General features: G+C 31.0%; 2 protein-coding genes across 7 annotated transcripts in view; both read left to right on the top strand.

The window, feature by feature from the left end:
* LOC129951686 (protein 4.1 homolog) overlaps positions 1–13,091 on the top strand; it is a 51,631-nt gene extending 38,540 nt beyond the window's left edge. For 3 of the 6 annotated variants that reach the window (XM_056063971.1, XM_056063970.1, XM_056063972.1), the window contains 11 exons: positions 5–363; positions 432–565; positions 926–1,024; positions 5,197–5,290; positions 5,355–5,410; positions 5,698–8,568; positions 9,774–9,995; positions 10,189–10,287; positions 10,512–10,652; positions 10,719–10,829; positions 10,912–13,091. In XM_056063971.1, the coding sequence (XP_055919946.1) occupies positions 5–363; positions 432–565; positions 926–1,024; positions 5,197–5,290; positions 5,355–5,410; positions 5,698–8,568; positions 9,774–9,995; positions 10,189–10,287; positions 10,512–10,652; positions 10,719–10,829; positions 10,912–10,977 (4,252 nt within the window). In that variant the 3' untranslated portion in view covers positions 10,978–13,091. The remainder of the gene's footprint in view (positions 1–4; positions 364–431; positions 566–925; positions 1,025–5,196; positions 5,291–5,354; positions 5,411–5,697; positions 8,569–9,773; positions 9,996–10,188; positions 10,288–10,511; positions 10,653–10,718; positions 10,830–10,911) is intronic. The other 3 variants (XM_056063976.1, XM_056063973.1, XM_056063975.1) reach the window with 3 other exon arrangements.
* A 6,756-nt stretch (positions 13,092–19,847) lies between these two features.
* LOC129949641 (protein windbeutel) lies at positions 19,848–20,968 on the top strand. Its single transcript, XM_056061213.1, has one exon. The coding sequence runs from the start codon at positions 19,957–19,959 to the stop codon at positions 20,725–20,727; it is 771 nt and encodes a 256-aa protein (XP_055917188.1). The 5' UTR covers positions 19,848–19,956; the 3' UTR covers positions 20,728–20,968.
* The last annotated feature ends 593 nt before the right edge of the window (positions 20,969–21,561 follow it).

The raw sequence follows: 21,561 nt of genomic DNA, 5'->3' as shown, positions 1-21,561 counted from the left end.
TTAGATTGCGTATCAATCGTTTCGCTTGGCCGAAAATTTTGAAAATTTCTTACAAACGTCACAATTTTTACATCAAAATCCGTCCTGGTGATTTTGAGCAGTACGAGTCAACGATTGGCTTTAAGTTAGCCAGTCATAGTGCTGCTAAAAAATTATGGAAATCCTGCGTTGAACACCATACATTCTTCCGTTTGATGACACCAGAGCCACCAACTAAGTCAAGTCTTTTTCCAAGATTCGGATCTAAGTTCCGTTACTCTGGCCGAACCATGTATGAGACCAGAAAAAATCCTGTAGAGCGTGCAGCTCCCAAGTTTGACCGGAGCTTATCGGGCCGTCGGCTAACCAGCAAGAGCATGGATGGTATGTACTTTAAGAGAAAATGTACTATATATGTTAGTAATACACCTAAATTTTCGTTTTTTATACAGCTTTAGCTTTAGCTGAAAAAGAACGTGAGAAAGATGCTCAAAAGCGGCATACTATGGGTCACCCACCAGATCACATTCCAGATTTAGATCCACCTCGCAGCAGAAGTCCATTGAAAAAAGATAAAAAAGAAAAGGTTTGCCTACATTTTTCTTTTAGATTTAAATATTTAAAAATTAAAAAATACAATCCATTTAAAATGACAAATACATATATTCAAAACAACAAAATAGTAATGTTTGCTTACTTTTAATTTCTCGATATTAATACGTATTCAACTAACATTTTTTTTTTTTGGTTTTTTTTTTAATTGTAAATCCAACATAAAATTCATTCACTTAACTCATAAACAACACACGCAAACACACAATCCACAACACATTGGTTATCAATTTCTCAACTCATATAATTTTTTGTATGTATCACAAAATAAATAAATTTATTTATGAATGCAATACAAAACAAATAAAAAATAATTGATTGATGACAACTACAGTTGAAGCGTGAATCAAGCACTGGTACAGCATCTGCTTCATCGCAGAGTTCAATTGAAGGCGATTACGAGACCGGTGCAGATTACATTGTCGACGAGCAGGTTATTAAAAAACATCAAAAATTAACTACCATGACATTTTTTTGTTTTTCAATTTTTGTATCCCAAACTGTTTTAAAATATTTTATTTATTTCGATTTTGAATTTCGTTTAGTTAATTTTCCTTTAGCTCGCTTTATATAAAAAAGTTGTATGTTTGACAGAAAATTGAGCTTTATTTTTTATTGATTTACTCGTAGGTATACTTCTATGTTTGATAAGATCGATGTTTGATTTTAATCGCTTTAAAGATAGACATATCATAAATACGTATAGATTGCCAACAAATACAATTACAGCCCAGTTAAAACAATTTATGAAAAACTTGCAGTTTTTAAAAGTTGCAGAACAGTAAAATGTTTAGTTTTTGTTTTGGTATTTTAAAATTAATAGAATCTAAAATTTTAGAAGAGAGATTATTTTTCCCATAGAATCTTGTTATAAGGAACTTTTTATGTTTTTTTTTTTAAATACATAAAATAACAAATAAACTTTATAATAGGTACTTATTAAATTTCTATAGACATAATTTTCGATACTATACGTTTATAGTAATAATATTATTACGATATAGCCTAGAATTACTTAACAATGTATTTCAATATTCGTCAGGCCGCAATCTTATTCGTTGCTAAATAAATAAAGAGAAACACGTCCTTTATTAGATTCTTTGGAATCAGAGGATGATCTTAAACAACTTCTCTATGAGTAATCTGTCTCGACTGTTACTTCTCTTTGAGTATTATGTCTCGACTGTTGTTGATGCAAAAAGAATCCGCTAAATCGTTCTTTAACGATCAAAACGCGATTAAATGTACATTGGTAGACTCAGCGATTAATCTTAATTGATTAATAATGTAAACTGACAACCACGTGTTGTACCCGTAAACTTTAACTTACTCTGAATTGGTACGCATTTCATCAATAAAAATGTATAAAATTAAAGGGTAATTGGAAAGGAGTGTTGCAATTTCCAAAGATCAAAAAATAAATTACTTAAGGCCACATGCAAAATTTCAAAACAAAAATACTAACAAATTAATGAAATATTTACATTTAATGGTTTAACAACATTTATTTATGTATAACGTTTTTTTTATTAGTAAAGACTAATGACTATGTCCTCAATAAGACGGTCTGGAATGGAAACATACATTTTTTTTTAATAATCACAGGAAATTTAGACCCAGGAATCACGAAAAACTTGGATTAAGGTTCTTCAAACGGTCTGCCAACTTCACAAACTTTATGAAAAAGCCATGGTCAAATGGTTTCAATCAAGTTAAAGTGTGATGAATATAGGGGTCATGGCATGGGGCATTGTCTTTTTGGAAAATCCAAGGCAGAGGTCCAAAGATGCTTTTTATTTTTGGAAATGATCGTTCCAGCAAACATTAATAGTTGTTCCCGGTTATTATTATGGAGAAAATTAAATGTCGATTGTGCCATAGAAGATTATAGCTCGCCACACTCTTACACCTGACGGCTATGATGTCTTTCCAAAATAAGCTCATTCTTTCTCAAATCATATGATTATGAATACAAGTTGTAACCAAAGGATCAGCAATATGGCTCCTTTAAACTTTCTTGCTTCTATTAAGTATCCTTGCTATTTCACGTCCTGAGAGTCGTAAATCCCTTAGAGCATCTATTTTTGCTCTATCTGTAGCTATCGAACTCTTTAAAATATAAATATAAATAATATTTGGCAGGTTAAGACAACATAAGAGACTTCATTTGCAGTCAACTTTATTCTTTGGACGTAAATTTTGACTAAGTCAATAAGTTATTTTTTCATGTGTCCTGAATTTCAAATTCAGAACTTTACTTCACAAACTTTTAGTTTAAGTTCATGTTACAAAAACTACTAAAAACATTACTGCCTACAAAACAGTCCTCAGACAATGTAAAAGTCTATCACGATTTGTATTTTGTACTGTAAAGAAATATTGCTTTTACAAATTGACAAGGGACCCTTTTACACAAAACATTAAATAAAGATATGCAGAAAATAAAAAAATCATAGAGTAATAAAGTTCAGCTTTCAGTTGAATGAAAAGACATGATCAACAGTCACTTTGGTAGAATTAATCCCTTATGTCCTTTGAACCTGCCTATTCTCAGTGGCCTCATCCATTTATTTATACTCTTTATTAAGAGTTTAATGTTTGGTATTCCCTTTTATTTAAATTTTATTATTTGTAATGGTAAAATACGTACCTATTCAAGGTATTAAAAGTTTTCGGGTACAACACTTCCACCAGCTTTAAAGAGCAACAGTTATTTATTTATCCTAGTGGTTGGTAGTATACCTACATATGTAATTCCATATCGGGTCTCCACGGATTGCTTTAGCCTACTAATATTTTTTTAATATTTTTATAACTTTGCTATCCAAGTAGGGCTATGTGGAAACCATTCATCGTTGCAATGTTATAGTAGCGACATAATATTGTTAACTATTGTGTCGTTTTTGTGAAAATGATTTTAAAAATTATTTTAACAGGGCTATTTACTCTAATCAACTTTGCACTGCTTTTACAAATAAAGTATATGCATTTATCGGAATATACCATAATACAAAATTATTATAAGAAATTTTAAGAAGTCAAATTCAAACAAGGCTAAGTCTTGAGTTTTTTTCATTTTCGCACATGATATCAACATAGCTATGTTAATTATTTCTATTCTTTTTTTGTAATAAATAACTGTGATCTTATTTCATATTAATATTTTATTTTTCTTGAATCCTATACTATACATTATTTATGTATGTATACTCTATGAAAATAATTCACTTTATGGCAGACTTATTTATCTGTTCCAAAATTCCAAAACTCATGTTTTATGTTGTACAATATAATACAGTCTATTTACATAATCTTAAGGTTTAAAGTTTGTTCATCTACTATGAAAACCCGCAACGCAATTTAAATCACTAATTTTCGTATTTCAAAAATAATCAGCACAGTATGTAAGCTAGTGCAAAAAAAATACCTATAATATCTCCTCAGCGTACACATACACAATACCTCGTTATATTTCGCTCTCAATGGCTTTGTTACTCGTTTTTTGTGATTTTTCTCAATTTTTGTTTGTATTCAAATACATTAACTTTTCTGTCCATTCAAAAAAATAATAAAAAGAAATTAGAACTTATTATAAGTGAACTCCTTGCACTTTAAATTGTTTGGAAGGAGCTCGTGAGTCCTAAAAAATCATTGGAACTCATGTTATTTTCAAAGCTTACGAACTTTCTTCTGTTCAAAATTTTCCAAAATATTAATCTGATATGTGAGCTCCATTTGAATAATGATGCTGTATTTTGGAAACAGTTTTATGTCCGTATTCTTTTGGCAGTCACTATCAAATAGCCAAATAGTTGTTCTATAAGATCAATTAGCATTTCATAAATAAAAGACTCTAAAAAACTGAACTTTTTTCAATCTTATCGTTTTTAATTATTCTGTTTTAAAAAATAAAATTTCCTTGTGTGTTTTTCCTTAATATATGTATGTATGTATTATGCTCGACATGTATTATTGTTTAAGAATACAATATTTAATTAATTATGTTAATAAACTATGTGCTAGAATTCACAAGCGCAAAAAAGATTGAATTCTCGAAAGAGAAAGGATAATAAAAAAAAAACATTTTTCTTTCGAGGATTCAATCTTTAATGTGCTCGTGTATTCTCGCACTATGTGGCAAGGGTGTTACACCCACCAAATATTTTTCCTAGAGCTTTTCAAATGTAAGCTTTTTAAAAAGACGATATGGCAAAAACAAAATAAAATCACAAAAAAAAGAGTTGCTCCATTTTTTAACATTTGTGTGTTGGTTGATATGTTGTAAAATTACCTTAAACAAAATTTATAAAGTCATAATTTTGATATTTTTTGTGTGATCATAGAAAAAATCAGGTACGAATTGGCAACAAAAACAAAACAACTACCAACACTACATCATATATAACTTTTTATGTTTATTTTATTACATAAACATATTTTTCTAAAACTCTATTTAAAAAATAATCCCTTTGTAATTTATTATTCAATAAAATATATACTTTTTGTTGCATGTGTGCTTGTTTCTTGTCTTATGTCCTTAAGCTTTTATTATACAATTTTATGTGAAGTCGCATTTCGTGAATTTAAATTGTGTTTTTCTAATAGGCCCGTCCTGGCGATTCCGATAAAGAAAACAAAGACAAGAAATCGAAGGATGACAAGGAAAAACAAAGCGGCAAACCTAATGAAGAAATAAATGGTATTTTTGAAAAATAATTTTTTGGAAGTGAACGTTGAACTTATATAATTTTTTTGTTGTACAGGCAATGATGGTTTAAATGGTTCAAACCACTCAGAAAAGTCTACCGGAAAAGGACGTGTAAGTTAAAACTTTTGTTTTTTCATTGTTTTCTTAAGAACAAATAATTTAAGAATATTAACATGAGATACGCAAATTTGCAATGATATATATACAATTAAAAACAAAAAAAGTCGTCTGTCTGAATATCATCGTGTGGAAATCAGGGATTTTGATTTTAATCAATTGATTGATTTTTTAATTATTTTATTTTAATTATTTATTAGATACTAGAACCTTTTTTTTAAGTTTTTCTTAATTTTTTATTTTTATTTTCAATTTATTTTTTTATTTTCAAAATTACTCAGGGACTTGGTCTCTTCTCTGGAGGCCGAAAATCCCCGAAGGACAAATCACCAAAAGAAAAAGAACAATCACCTTCACCAACAAAAGATTTAAAAGATAAATTCGGTAAAACAGGAAAAGAAAAAGTTGAAAAAGTAGGCGTGTTAGCCACCTCACCAGATAAAACAAATACAAATACTAATAAGGGTCAATCGGGTTATACTAGGCCTTATGAATATTCGGAAGACGATGCTGGTACAAGTCCAACACGAAAGTCGTACGTCCCTGGTGGATTCCGTTACGACCAAGATCCAAATTCCAATAAAGGCTATGACGGCAGCGAACAGCTGTCACCTGGATCACAACAGAAAAAGGTCGGATTGGCTTTTAATTATGCTCCTGGCAACGCAGAGCAACTTAAAGAGCATGCTCAAAAGTTGAAAAAGGGAGAATTATCGCCTAAGACTCGCGATAAATTGAACAAAGGCCAATTATCGCCGAAAACTAAAGAAAAGCTACTTAAAGAAGGAAATTTGTCACCCAAGTCGAAAGCTAAATTACTGGGCACAGCTGAAAATGCTGCTCCCTTAACAGATGCTCACGGTAGATCTTACTCGCCAAATGAAGGCAGAGGTGGTTATACATCTGGGGCTCCTGGTAGCTATAAGCCAACCATTGATCCAACAGCTGCATTTTTGGATGCTGAACGTTATGCCAAAGAAAAACCAAACTCTGGTTTAGATAGAGTGGGAAAATCTGTTGCCGGTTTACCAGTTAAAGATGCCGCAAAGGCCAAGAAGAAGAGAGTTAAGATAATGGTCATCACATCCAAATTCGACCCATCGACTAAGAGAGTCGATACCGAAAGCGGCCTAATCGAACACTCAAGTGGTATTTTAAATCTAGAAACTGGTCGCATCGAGTCCAAGTATGGTTTAATTGATCCCAAAAAAGGTACTCTTGAAGCATTGAATACAATGACAGGAAAAAAAGAAACATACCAAGGTGAAGTCGATCCCAAGACTGGTAATTTGCATCTTGTAAAAGGAGTTGCTGATCCAAAGACTGGTCGCGTAGACGACTCCTTGGGTCAGGTCATATGTATTACAGAACAGGATAATCCGGTTGTCGAGCTCACTGTGATTACAAGTAGAATCGACCCAATAACGAAAAAAGTGGACACTGTTAATGGCGAAGTCGAACGCTCTTTAGGCGTTTTGAATTTAGAAACCGGTATTTTGGACACAAAATATGGTGAAATCAATCCGAAGACAGGTGAAATCAAAACAGTGGATCCTAAAACACGAAAAGTTATATCTTCAAAGAATGTCACAGTTGATCCAAGTACTGGTCAAATAACCATTCTTGGAGTAACAGATCCAAAGTCCGGAAAGATTGATACAAGTGTTGGGCGTTTGATTGAAATCGGCCAACAGATTGACCCAGTTGTTGAAGTTACATCTTTGTCTGGTAAATATGATTCAAAGAAGGGCATAATTGAACCCAAAACCGCTGAAGTAGAAACATCAGCAGGACAATTTGATCCTAAAGCTGGCAAAGTTGATACGAAATACGGTCAAATCGATCTTGTCAGACACACAATTACATGTCATGATCCAAAAACAGGAAAATCAAGCGTTAAGGATGTAAAAATTGATGCAACCACTGGTCAAATTGTTCTTAAAAACCAAGTTAATCCCAAAACTAACAAACTTGATAAAGATTATGCTCGCATCTTATCATTACGCATAGTTCAGCATCGTGTCGACCCAAAAACACAACAACCTATTAATGATTTACGTGATGATAAAGATGTCATTATTGATCCCAAGACAAATCAAATTTGGGTTCCTACTGGTGTCAAGGATCCGAATACAAATGAACTTCAATATGTATCTAGTAGTGTTGACCCTATAACTGGTTATGTAATCACAATCTACGGCTACTTAGATCCAAAGGCAAATGAAATTAAGCAACAAACAAAATTAGACCCGAATGTGATTAAAATTGAACCAAACACTGGGAAAATATTTACTGCTACTGGTGAGGTTGATATCGAAACCAGACAACCACTATACGCTGCTACCCAAGTTGACCCAGAGAGTGGGGAAACTTATACGAAAGTTGGGCGTATTGATCCAAAAACTGGAAAAATTATTATTGTAAAAATATTTTTAATCTCAAAGACAGACGAACGCGGCCGTCCAGAAGAGTTTGACCCTCAATCGGTAGAAATCGATCCCAAAACGGGACGCATTTTAAAATTCTCCAATAGAACTGTTTATGTTTATAATATGATTGATCCAATAACTGGTGAAATTATTCAGGTTGATCCAAATGATCCTCGCATAGCTGGTGCTCGTACCACAGTCACTCACACCATGACGCTTTCAGGAGAGATTGATCCAATAACGGGACGCATTAAGAGTGAATACGGACATATTGATCCTGAAACAGGCGATATCGATCCAGATACTGCTATTATGGATCCAGTTACTGGAAAACTTATTCTCAATTATGCACAAATCGATCCAACCCACTTTGGTAAGGACGTTGAAGTCAGTACTACTACGGAATCCGTTCCAATTACCCGTCAGCAGTTCTTTGATGGTATCAAGCATATGGGTAAGAATGCTTTGCGCCGGGACTCTGAAGCTAGCAGTGATGACGATATGACGAAGCAATATGAGTCAGAGAATATTAAAGAGATGCAATCAGGAACACCAAAATCTGGAGGTGGAAAATTGGGAAAATATGTAAGCACACCAACAGTAGTTAAGACAACGACAAAACAAGTGCTTACTAAGAATGAAGATGGCGTCACGCATAATGTTGAGGAAGAAGTTAGAAATTTAGGCACTGGCGAAGTAACGTTCTCGACGCAGGAACATAAGGTTAGCAGTCATTAAATATTTAAAGTATTGAAGGGGCGTCATTTGATATACATTTCTTAATATTAATAATGGCTTTGAATGAAATGAGCTTTTCAAAATAGCTGCAAAAGACATTTATGAATCTGCTATAGCTTTTTTGGCACTTAATCATTATTGTTTGTATGTATGTATATGTTTATTGTTTATTGTTTGTTTTTTTTTTTTTTATTTATTGCAAGCGCTTATGGATTAACAGGCAAAATTATTTCTTACTAATACAAATATTTTTTATATGTAAACTTCATACGCCACAACTTGCATAAGTTTTCCTTTCAGTTTAAACTTTTTCAAAAATGGAAATTCTATAAGGTTTGAATATAAATGAAATATTTATGTTTACTTTAAAATCACACGGTTTGAGTATAACATATTTTATATTAAACCAAATGCTTCTTTAAAAAATACATTTTTGTCTTTAATGACCACAATTTGCTGACACATACATATGACCACAAAACTAAACGACAATTTTAAGTGGATAATTTATTATTTGAACTTAAAATATTTTATTATATCTGTACATAATCAACTGGTGGATGTTTCAAACAAGAAATGAGCCGAACAACCTCAGTATATACTTTTAACTAAACTTCAATTCTCGTGGAAATTTATTTTAAAAGAATGAACGGAATATTAGTTTTGATTTCCCAATCATTAAATTTGATACAAAAAACTTCTCGCATTTGAAATATCATGTTTCATTCGAAGTGAATGAAATATAAAATGTGCATTCCTTTTAAAATTAAAAATAGATGTGAAAAAAGTTTAATTGTTCACAATCTGTTGCCATGAAGTACCACAAAGTTGTAGTCCTTGAAAAAAATAATTAAACGATATAATGTTTCATATTTTCTTTCGTGGATACAGCTTAAGTAGTTTCAAAAGCAATTTTTTAAGGCGTTTCCTTTATGTCCCCTGCTTTTTTATAATTACATTTTGACTTAAAAAGAAAAGTTAAATTTTTGTATCGGATAAAATATCAAGCTCTCAAAGCAAAAAATTCAGCTCACTATTGATGTTATGCTTCCTGCTAACTTTCTCTACTATCATGCTTTCTTCTTGTTTCAAATGTTTTTGCTAAAAAAATGACCAAAATGATTTATTTGAATTTTGTTTGCATTAAAAACAAAAACGTTTTTATTAACACAACAACACAAAAAACCTAGGCCGAACCTCCAAGAGATGATTCAAGTGGTGCTTATGTAACAGCCACCGCTGTTACTACTCGAACTGCCACCACCCACGAAGACCTGGGTAAGAAAGCGAAAACCGAACAACTCGAAGAAAAAACTGTAGCCACTACCCGCACTCACGATCCAAACAAACAAGAACAGCGAGTTGTAACACAGGAGGTTAAGACAACTGCAACAGTAACAAGTGGTGACCAGGTAAGATCCGGCCTAAATACAAATCTACAAAAACTAGAAAAAAGTCTGCCTGTTTTCTTTTTATTTTATTTAAATACTTAATTGGTTTGAAAAAAAAAAAACAAAACTGCGCATGCATTTTTTTGAATGGTACAATTTAATTGTTTTATGTTTATTTTGTAATGAATCAAACAAAAATTTACAAAATTTTTAGTTTCAAAGAAGAGACAGTATTTCATCGGCAAGCTCTGGCGATTCAGGTACTCCAATTGATGGGCCGTATGGCTCTGTGGTAAAGTCGATAGCTTATCAGGTTTGTACTTAGATTGCAATGAGTTTAAATAAATATTAAAACAATAGTATAGTTACAATTACATTGTTCGTTGTGTTATTTAGTTCCGCATCAAATTTATTGTTATAAGTTAAGCATTTTGAAAAATTGTAACCATATATCATGTGGAAATCATTTATATTACATTTTATTATATTTTTTCTAAAAAAAACCATTAAATAAAAACATATATCATGAAATTACAGCAATCTCCAACAAGCACGGGACCACATGTTGAACAGACCAGAGTTATTCTGGGTGAGGAAACACCCGGATATTCTGGCCATGGAGAAATTGTTTCCTCACAAACAGTTAGTAGCAAAACGAGAACTGTAGAAACTATAACTGTATGACATCAATCGATTTGTGAACGTATTTATAGGTACAATTATTAATTTTTTTTTCAATTTCAGTATAAAACCGAACGAGATGGAATTGTCGAAACAAGAGTAGAACAAAAGATAACAATTCAATCAGATGGCGATCCGATAGATCATGACAAAGCATTGGCTGAGGCAATTCAGGTATAAAGTTTAAAAGAATAGTTTGAAGAATATTTACAAAATCGTTTTCTGGTTTATTAACATTAACATTTTGGAATTGCAGGAAGCCACAGCTATGAATCCAGACATGACAGTCGAGAAAATCGAAATCCAACAGCAAACACAATAAAATACCACATACCTACCAATTAAAAACAAAACAAAACAAACTATTTCTGAATGAACTTTTTAGAAAACTCTAATTTAAAAATTTATTTTTTATTATTATTTTAAAGTTATACAAATTTATCTTGCATATATATTAAGCGTTTTATCAAAATAGTTTTTAAATAAATCATACTTTATATATTTACAATAAAATCTTAATAAAAAACACATTTTGAATAAATAAAGGATAACTCAGGACACACACAGCAGCAGCAGTTATTAAAAAAATTAATAAAATATAATTGAATCAATCAAAAAATAAAATATATATACTGCGTTTAAAGTAAAAATTATTAAACAAAATTTATGGTTACACACATTAAAACAAGTTCAAATAAATACGTCCTACCTATACACACTCCCCCACCACTGATACACATTCTTTATTATTTATCATATATTAATATTATCATAAAGTTAATACATTTTTAGTGCTCAGACTTTAACAAAAATAAAATTGTGAATGTACATAATATAAAACTTTTATCAGTAAATCCTAAGTGTTTAACGCTCATAGAATATTTATTCACTTCAATGTAAAGGAATAACAATATACCCCCACAAAAACAATAAACATTTGGTACAACCAACAACAACTTGCATGTATGAAGTTAAGAAGAACAATGTCTTATAAATAATAACATGGAAAACTCCTCATTGAAGGATATTCAAAAATAAACGCAATGTGCAATATTTCAATGAAAATTAAACTTTACCATTTACACATTTACATATACGTATGTACGTGTTGAGTTTCCAAAATCATAGCTAAGAGTTTCATTACCTAATAAAACTAAACTTTTATAAACCAAGTTTCAATAAATATAAAGTTTTATATGTGCCTGAACTTATGTATGTATGTTGTAGCACGAAACATAAATATGAAAATTCTAAACATAGGAGTTTTAATTGTTATTTAAATTCTTCAGTACATAATTTTGATGAGGTTTGAAAAACGTAAGGATATTTTTAGTTTAATTTTTTGTTATAAATTTATGTTCTGCTATCCATTTTATGATTATAGATTTATATCGATAAAATATGACCAAGATAATTTGAGATGCATACTATTTTTAAGAAAAAAGTTTCCTTTTTTAAATACTAAACATTACATGTAGATTCTTAGCTTTTGTACTGAAGTATCTATATATTAAGTGGTTCTGAAATCAATTTGAAGTACAATATTTAGGGAGACTTGCATGGTATGCTCTAAGAAACTGTTAACATGAAAAATCTTACTTGTGGTCTGATAATTAGGCAATCCCCTTTTTCAAGACAGAAAAAGTTGCGTTTTGTATTTCAAGTTCGACTCAACCTCCAATTCAAGACCAAATACTTGTGGAAGCTTTTACTCCTCTATTGAGCATTTCTTTGTAATTTTTAAAATCTTAAATCACAAACGAAGATACAATAAGGACTTAAAATACTTACAACATACAAAAAGATGAAAGGTAATAAATTTACTTAATCAGAGTTCATTCCATAGTTAGTTATGATTTTGTTTACATTCGTAAAATTGATTTGTTTTCATTGGCTTTCAAAGCTCCAGTTACTGATATTTCATTTTTTAGTTGTTTGAAATAAACATACAGTACTTTTTATTTATGTTTTATAGACCGTAATATTGTTTGTATCTCTGACACATTCCAATCTTATTTATTCTTTTCTTGTTAATTGCAATGCGATATATTTATTAATATATTTTGTCTTGTTTTAGTTTGCCTTTAATATATTTTATTGTATATTTGCTATGTTGGATTTCAAATCATATTACATTTTATGGTAGTTATAACAAAAATAATATTATTACATTATAACAGTTATTATAAAAACAGCATTTAAAAATTATTTATGATGATTATACATAAATTTGTACGTGTCTCTCAAATAATATTTTCGATACTAACAATAAAATTGTATTAACAAAAATTAAGCTATTTTGGCATTTAAAAATAGAATAACAAACAATAACTACATGTGCTAGCTTTTAGATTTTTCACAATTGCAAAGCAATGATTTCTTTTGTATTAAAAACTAATATCTAATTATCATAAACAAATAATAATTTGCATTACAGATGTTGCATTTTCTTATTTTTTGAAGATCGCAATAACAAAAATAATATTACAAATTTGAAAAGGAAAAGCTTGAAGGCTAAGAATTTTTTTTATTGAAAACAAAAATAAAAACAAAACTTATTTGAAAAATGCTTAATGATAAACAGTAAAAATAAAATTGGAAAAATTGCGTTTTATTTGTATAACATCAAAAAGGATTTTCAAATATCAGGCTTCAAAGCATACAAGTTGGACAACTCCGAGTAATTATGCGGCCAAAACATTGACAATATGGCTTCGAAAGAAAACCGACAAAAGTCTACACGGATGAGCGGACTGGTGCAACCTATCAACTATATCAGAAATTCGTAGCTAACAATGGACAATTCCGACGGGGGACAAAGTAGTCCATTTAAAAATTAAATTAGGATTTGAGAAGGTTTTGCAAAACGGACAGACGGAAACGCAATCCCCAAAATTTGCAAATGAGTTAAGCAATATGAAGGACTAAGCCTTAACTCAAATCTGAAAAAAAGAAACGAAAACAAACTCCCCTCCTCTGATCTGCCAAATACAATAACCCACAATTGAAACTGGTCATGGATTTAATTTGCCTAAGGTTTTAAATTGCTGACTAGATTGAAGACTAGACTCTTAATCTTTCAAGTCATTGTAGCTGAAGTGAAAAAGTGAGCCTTTAGGTAGCCGTCTATCAGGAATAGGTTTCACTACCAGAGAATTGTTCTAAAATGTCAATTACCAAATTTAAAATTGAGGAATTGTGAGAGCTTAATAGTCTTTTGGCTGTACTTTTTATCTGTCAGTTTATTGTTCAAAGCTTTTGGTAAGGTAAGTAAGGCTAGTAATTGTGCTTTATTTCGAAACAAATACAGATTTTATACTCGAAAATGACTTTTTCGAGTTTTTTTCACATAAAATAGAAAATATAATAAAGAAATAATACTTTCAATGCCTTTAATATAATATGGACTAGCTGGTGAATCGATTATTATGCATTGGAGGCAATTCTTTATTTTTTGGCTTTTTTAACATCATCAACAAATGGTCTTACAAATTAGTCCAGTAACAAGTGTATTCCTATATCACACTAACTTTGGCTAGCAAAACGTACAAATATTTAGCTAATACAAGGTGATTCGTCAACTACACTTTTTGACATGATTCTTAGTCAAATCTTTATTTTTGTCGAAAAAAGTAGGTCCCTCGATTCCGTCCGTCTGCCTGCCTGTCTTCGCCCCCAAAACCCAAACCATTCCGTAGATTAACTAAACCTTGGAAGTTAAGGTTGAAAGCTAAGACTAAAAATAAGAGTAGTCCCCATACAAAGGTTTTGTCCAAAATCGTAAATTTGCATTTTATGAGAAACAGAATGATAGTTTTTTCTTGATTTAAAGTTTTCTCAAATACTTACTTACTTACTTCTCACTTTCTCAACTACTGTCTTAAAAATATTTGATGATCAAAAATGTCATTGTTTTTATTTTTGATTTAAAAAAAAAATATTTAGATTTTTTTTGATATTCGATGTCTTGAAAATGGGTTATCATATTTTTACATAATTGAAATGTAAAACGTATAACAATAAGCTCTAAATGACGGTATACTAAAAATACATCTAACCTTGAATTGAAGAATTGTATATATATGTACAAATTAATTTATTAAATTATAATCTGTCTTTTTGGATAGGTACATGAGCAAGTTCGTACGACCCAGTCGTGCATTTTATTTGCAATGAATTTTATAATATATTTCAAAAATAGATGAGATTTTATTATATTGGGGAATAATTGGTGCAGGTAAAATTAAAAGAAGTAGTTTTGTGATTTTATATAATTTTTATAATTTTCAAAAAATTCATTTTTACTTTAATGAAAAAATGCTTGCATAAGAAAAATCGTTTTTTAATTTCTAGACAATGGGTGATAAAATAAACATACATACTTTTTTTGCTCAGTACAACAGTAAGATAACTTTTCTTTTCCAATTTCATATAAAATGCATTTTATTATTTTTATTTGGATAAAGGGGTAATGGACACCCTTATAATTATTAAACAAAGTGCGAACTTTTAGGATGCACATTGGTTTTAAATGTCAGCACATTGTAATGAGTGAGAAGTATTGAGTCAGGTAAAGCATTCCACATTCGCGTAGTGCGGCTAAAGAAATTGGTCTCAAGGGTAAACTGATGGGCATTCCTAGCAGAACGGTATTACGGTTAAATTGTTTAAGGAGAGGAATGTAATTGGTAATTTCGCGAGAGCATTGTTTATAAAAATTACGATACAAAAATGACAGGCATGTGACCTTGCGGTGGCAGTGTTCAAGAGAAGCAAATGTCTCTGTGAGAGAACGATCTCCTTTTATTTTTAGAGCTCTTTTTTTCAATTTTATCCAGTACGATATTGGGGCTCCAGCCCAAATATGAGAGTTATACTCAATTTTAGGACGAATAAAAGCCTTGTAAATTATAGCCAGATCAGAAGGGGTAACAAACTTCTTGCATCGTCGGAGAAAACCTAATCACTTAGCAGCATTTTTGGCGATGTCAAATATGTGATCACTCCACAACAAATAGTTTGTGATGCACATACCTAGGATTAATAGTTGTTCAATCTCCTCGATGCAAGTACCACCCATGGATAGGGCATTGGAGGAGGGTTACGCTTTTGTGACAGTAGACAACATTAAGTTTTCGAAGCATTAAATTCTACGCAGATTTTGAATCCCCATTGAACAATGCTGTCAAGATCAGAATTTAATGAGCTTACCGTACGCTACCTTTGGTAGTCTACATTAATTTTACAATTATCTTCTGTATGTTCATTAATGATTTACCATCTGTCTGCAAACATACTGCAGTTCACCTCTATGCTGACGATGTTCAATTGTATCTAGCTCGGCCAATTGACAAAACAATTGTTCTTGTAAGTAAATTAAATGAAGATCTACATGAAATTTACTCTTGGTCTATAAAAAATGGTTTGCTACTAAATCCCAGAAAATCTCAAGTTATTCCAATTACTAAAAAGAAACTGGCTCTTAATACTCTACCTGATGTTTTATTATCTGTAGACAAGCTTAACATTGTTCAAACTGTGACAAGTCTGGGATTTGTTCTGAATTCAAACCTATCAGGATACGACCATTCAAACTCTGTTATAGGTAAAATATAGGGATGTCTTCGGAAATTGTGGATGGCTGCAAGTTTTACCCCACAAGATACCACCCAAAGGCTTGTTAAAAGTCTTATCCTACCACTTATTACTTACTCTGAAGTCGTATGCCCTAATTTAGATTCTTTATCCCAACGAAAACTTCAAGTTGCATTTAATGACTCGTTAAGATACATCCATGGGCTTCGTAGATATGACCATATTTCTCACTATGTAAAAAACTTTATGGGAAGTACTTAAGACAACTATATTGATGCCAGAAATTGTATCTTCTTACATAATCTTATAAGTAGTAAGACTCCAACGTATTTATATAAAAAACTTAATTTTGCTCGTTCCCTTAGAACTTCCTCACGCTATAACTATCTCAATTCATCCCGTTTATTTTTTATTCACGCCGTTTAATTATGGAATTCTTTACCAATAAGTATAAGATCTATCGCTACTGCCACTCGCTTTAAAAGTGCCATCTTCACTTCACTTCAACTTAATCTCAAAGCTACTCTTTCTTTTTTTTCTCATTTGTAAACTCTTCTTCTTTTTTTCAAACTCTTTTTCTACTGCTTTATTTTATTTTTCTTCATTTTTAAAATCTCACACTTCTTTGCTGCTACTCGTATCTCTAAAATAAAAACTCAGAATTTTGTAAATTTAAATTTAGTTTTAAGTTAAGGAATTTAAATTGAATACCTAAAAAACTAAATTAGTTCCTATTTATCTTATCTCTTTGTACTACAAAAGATATTAATCTTAATGTACAAATGTTAATAACATGTATACAATAAATTGAAATTCAAATTGACATCTGAAGAACAAGGATGAGAATCTTAAAACGAATATGAAATGCAGAATTTAGTGAGTAAGGAGTTTCAAAAAATACGCTTGTAAAAACTAACTAAAAATTGGGAAATTCATACAAATTAAGGCCTGCCAATACTGAATTCAAGACATACAATCAAAAGAGAATATAATGTTAAATAATTTTGTAAAATCTGTCTGTTTTGATTTTGAGCTTGTAATTAATTTTTGAAAAACAAGACAAGTGCGGCAAATGTGACCTACGCGGCTAATATAGCCTTTAATGGTATTGCCCAAACCAATAGAGCGAAAAAAAATGTAGCACTACGAACACTTTCAAACCGGTTTAGCCTCAGTATTTCGTGCTTAATGTGGAGCGACTGTTGTGAAGGATATACGGGGCGTTTTTTTTTTTTTTTTACTTTGGTTGTAATTTTTTGGTAAGTTTTCTAAAGTGTTTTAACATTAAATTTTGAGTTAAATTGGTAATTTCTTTTTTAAATTAAATTGTGTTTAGTATTTTATTAACATGTGTGATATCATGATTTAATAAAAAAAATATAAAATTTGTATGTACGGCCCATATTTAAAACCAGGTGGGCCATATTTGCCGCAATTTTTCTTAATATGATTTATGGAGTTTCTCTTAGTTTTTGTTTTTAACTTTTCGTTATGTTTCTTTTTTAGTTAAAGTTTTTAAAAGCTGAATTGAAAATGCTTCTATTTAAAAAAAGGTTATCTACCTATATTAAAAATATAAAAGTTCTAGAACTGGGTCTCAAAAAAAGTACTTTTAATTTTTTTTTGTAAGTGTTCTACATAAAATAATAGTACATAAAAAGAAGAAATATACTTTTATAGTAAATATGCTTGCGAATTAACCATCTAGAAAAAAAGCCTAGGTGATCGTCCCCGTACTCTGATTTGTAAGAATTACCTACATATGTACGTTCTTTAAACTTTAGAGTAATTCGAATGATTCGACAATTTTAAACAAAATAAAGTTACATTAAAAACGAATTGATATTCAACAACGTTGTAACAGAGCTTTAAACTAATCTACTCCAAAAATTAAATTGTTAATAAAAAACTTTTTTTTAGAACATTCTTCTCATCTTCTCACATGAAATGAATTCAGTTGTGAGCTCATCCAATCCGCACTTTAAACGTGGCTTTGTGTACTCAACAGATTGTCATGGAAGTCATTCAACTCTGTAGGTATAATTCCACCTGAACGAAAAACAAAATACAGAACCTATAACCGAACCGAGGCAAGTTTAGCTAAATGAACTTACAACGTTTTCCTATTCTCTTGCTTTTTTCTCACATATACATACATATGTATGTTCATACAGTAGCGGCCAAAAAATAGAACCGCAGATGATCATAAACTTTATGAAATGAAAGAATTGATTTGGTATTGGGAATAGCTGCTTTCTTTTTAACATTGTCAAAATAGCACCGTATCCAAATGGCATCTAATAAAATGAAAAGTATACTTTTCTTTATTAATTTTGGGTGTTTGTGCTGCGTGTTTCGCATATTTTCTTTTGAACACCAATCCCGTCAATCTCGCAGTATTACACCAGGATGTTTTTCGGTTGCGTGTTTTTGACACTTTACTTTCATTTTTTGATCTCATGCACAAAGTCAAAGTGTGAAAATATTTAAAGAAAACTGCACATTTTACTACAGCAATGATTATTGACATCCTGCCTTAATACGGATAATAATTCCGAAATGTTGGATAGACCTTTTTGAGGATGCTTTGAAAATTCCCAAGCAAGAGAAAAAAGGAATTGGATTGAAATCTGAAGAGAATCCTTCATTTTCCTGACGGATGAACTAAAATTAAATGATGAACCATTGTTTTTATATTATATAAGGATGAATGCAGAAACATTTAACCTGCTTTTGTCGTTCATTGAAAACGACCTTAAAAAAATACAACTTTGAGAGACAGAAAAATTGGGTATCACTTTGTTTCATCTGGTGAAACATTCCAAAGCTTAAACTACCAAGCTAGACTCTTTCAATTATTTCTTCATTGAAGTCTTTGCTCCACTTGAATTTGTCCGGCGGAGTATTTCTTGTTTACTCGGAAATATTTGAAACAATAATAAAAAAGCAACGCAAAGAAACAAAGAAAGGCGAGAAAAAGAAACGTCAAAAACCATCCAAGACAATCCTGAACCCACAACACTGCGGATTGAGACTTTTAAAAGTATTTCTATTTCACCTCCTTTCTATTTCGCACTTATTTGTGTCTTTATAAAAACGTATGAGTGTAATGACAAACTCTACTTTATTTTTCAATTTGTTAAATTTGTGGTTCAAACAATATAAGGTAGCATGTATTTTAATTTTAATAACCGTTTCTAAGCCACCACTATTTTTTATGGGTAACTAGGAATTGACAAATTCTCTAATAGTAATTCTTGTCATGAAAAGTGTGTTCTCAAATAACCCGTTCGTATTCGGCTTAAAACTGTAGGTCCCTTATATCCCAGACAAAATTACTTGCAGATAGTAATAAAGTGAAGAGTTGTAAGTCACTAGACCCTAGTTCTCTACAGACTATTACGCCACCTAACTTATTTTTTATTTTGGGTTAGGTTCGAAATATGGAAGCAATTCCCACCATACAAATCAATCTTCATTTTTTCTCAAATCATTTCGTATACTGTTCATTTCAGTGCTATTTTTTTGACCCCAACTGTATAATAATGTACAGTGCATACTCCAATGAACAGGTTATATGAACAACTTTTTAGTGCTATTCAAAACAAGTATCTTCTGCCGGCTTGTCACTTTTCAGTCGGTAGCACTTGTGTTTGGATAAAATTTGTTTACGTTAGAAAAGAGAAAAGTTTTTAAAAATATAATTATGGACCTACACAAATATGGATTTTTGTTACTAATTTGGTATAATTACAATTTAACACCTGTATCAGCATCTTGTCTTGGTTGCGTCGAACTCGATCACATAACATTCAACAAGTTAATACCAAAATTTCCTAATGCCTTGGTTAAATTTGATATTGCATTTCCCTATGGTGATAAGCACGAGGCCTTCAGCCAATTTTCAATCGAAGCTCATCAAGTGACAAATGATTTACTCCTTGGCATTGTTGGCATTAAGGACTACGGCGAGAAGGAAAACAGTGATTTGGCGGCAAAGTACAATGTTGACTCCGAAAATTATCCAGCTATATTTCTTTTTCGTGGCAGCTCAGTGGACGATTATGTCAAATTTCCTTCCGATTCGGAAGTAACTGTGGAGAATCTTAAGGAGTTCGTCACCCATAATACAAATCTCTATATTGGCTTAGATGGATGTGTTAAGGAGTTCAATGATTTTGTTTTGGGATTCTCACAGAAAAGCGCCGATGAACAACATGACCTGATTGAAAAGTCTTCGGAGATACTTGACAAAGTGCAAGGAGATGAACAGAAAGCAAGTGGCAATGTTTATATATCATTTATGAAGAAAATTCGTGAAAAGGGAGCACAGTTCGTTGCAGCTGAAACTGTGCGCCTGACAAAGCTAAAAAATGGTAAGGTCAGCGATACTAAGAAGCTCGAGTTATCGCACAGGTTGAATATATTGCAAGCTTTCAAGAACGAACCAAGTGCTGGAATCAAAACTGAGCTATAGGTTATCTATAAAGTACTTTGTTCTGGATAAATAAGATTGTGTTTGTGTGTGAAATAAATGTCTGTCAGGAAGTTCGTTTATTTGTTCTAATTAAATAATTGTTGAAATCGGTATTTTTGGATATTTTAACGTTTGTTTTGATGAGGTCTGTTACATTTATTTGATTGATTGGTAGCTTTAATTCTCTTTTAATGTATGTACTAAATAACACATTATTTATGGAACACAAACATTATATAAATAGATGTGTCATTGACAAAATATTTCTTTTTTTTTAATGTTTACATATGGTTATGTTTTATAATTGTTAACAAATTATTTCTAAAAACAATAAAAAAATATATGTACATATGTATCTGTAATCATCACTGCAATTTTGTATTGAAAGAAAATGTCAAAATAAATTTGTTTGTATTATCCAAAAATAAAAGAGTTGAGCTCGAAACTTGTTTGAATTTTTTTTTAAATCTACAAACAGTGATGAAAAAATAATATAAACGGTGCAAACACAGGCTACAATTCTTAACTATCATCTCCGTGTATTCAGGATCGAATTTAGAGGTTCTAAATTGTCTCAAAGACAAATTTGTTCGGATAAGGTAAAAAAAATCATGTCAGATTATCAAGGATCTTGAAAGATGCGATTATGCTAACCATTCTAAATTTGTTTCTATTATTTAAGGCTAAGTTAGTGCGAAATACTTCACTTTTAGAATTTAATATTATACTTTTTCCTTGAAGTATGGAGCGTTGTAAGATATTTTTAACTTCCCATAGGAAGTTATTGTAATGGGTTCGATTTGTCAAATTAAAAATGTTGACATTTCTCGAAGT

The sequence above is a fragment of the Eupeodes corollae genome, chromosome 3, assembly GCF_945859685.1.
Source record: "Eupeodes corollae chromosome 3, idEupCoro1.1, whole genome shotgun sequence".
In the NCBI taxonomy this organism is placed as follows: domain Eukaryota; kingdom Metazoa; phylum Arthropoda; class Insecta; order Diptera; family Syrphidae; genus Eupeodes; species Eupeodes corollae.
This window is presented reverse-complemented; position numbering and strand designations above follow the sequence as displayed.

Excerpts from the sequence above, each read along its gene's own strand:
- LOC129949641 (XM_056061213.1), top strand. The coding sequence starts at position 19,957 with ATGGACCTACACAAATATGGATTTTTGTTACTAATTTGGTATAATTAC.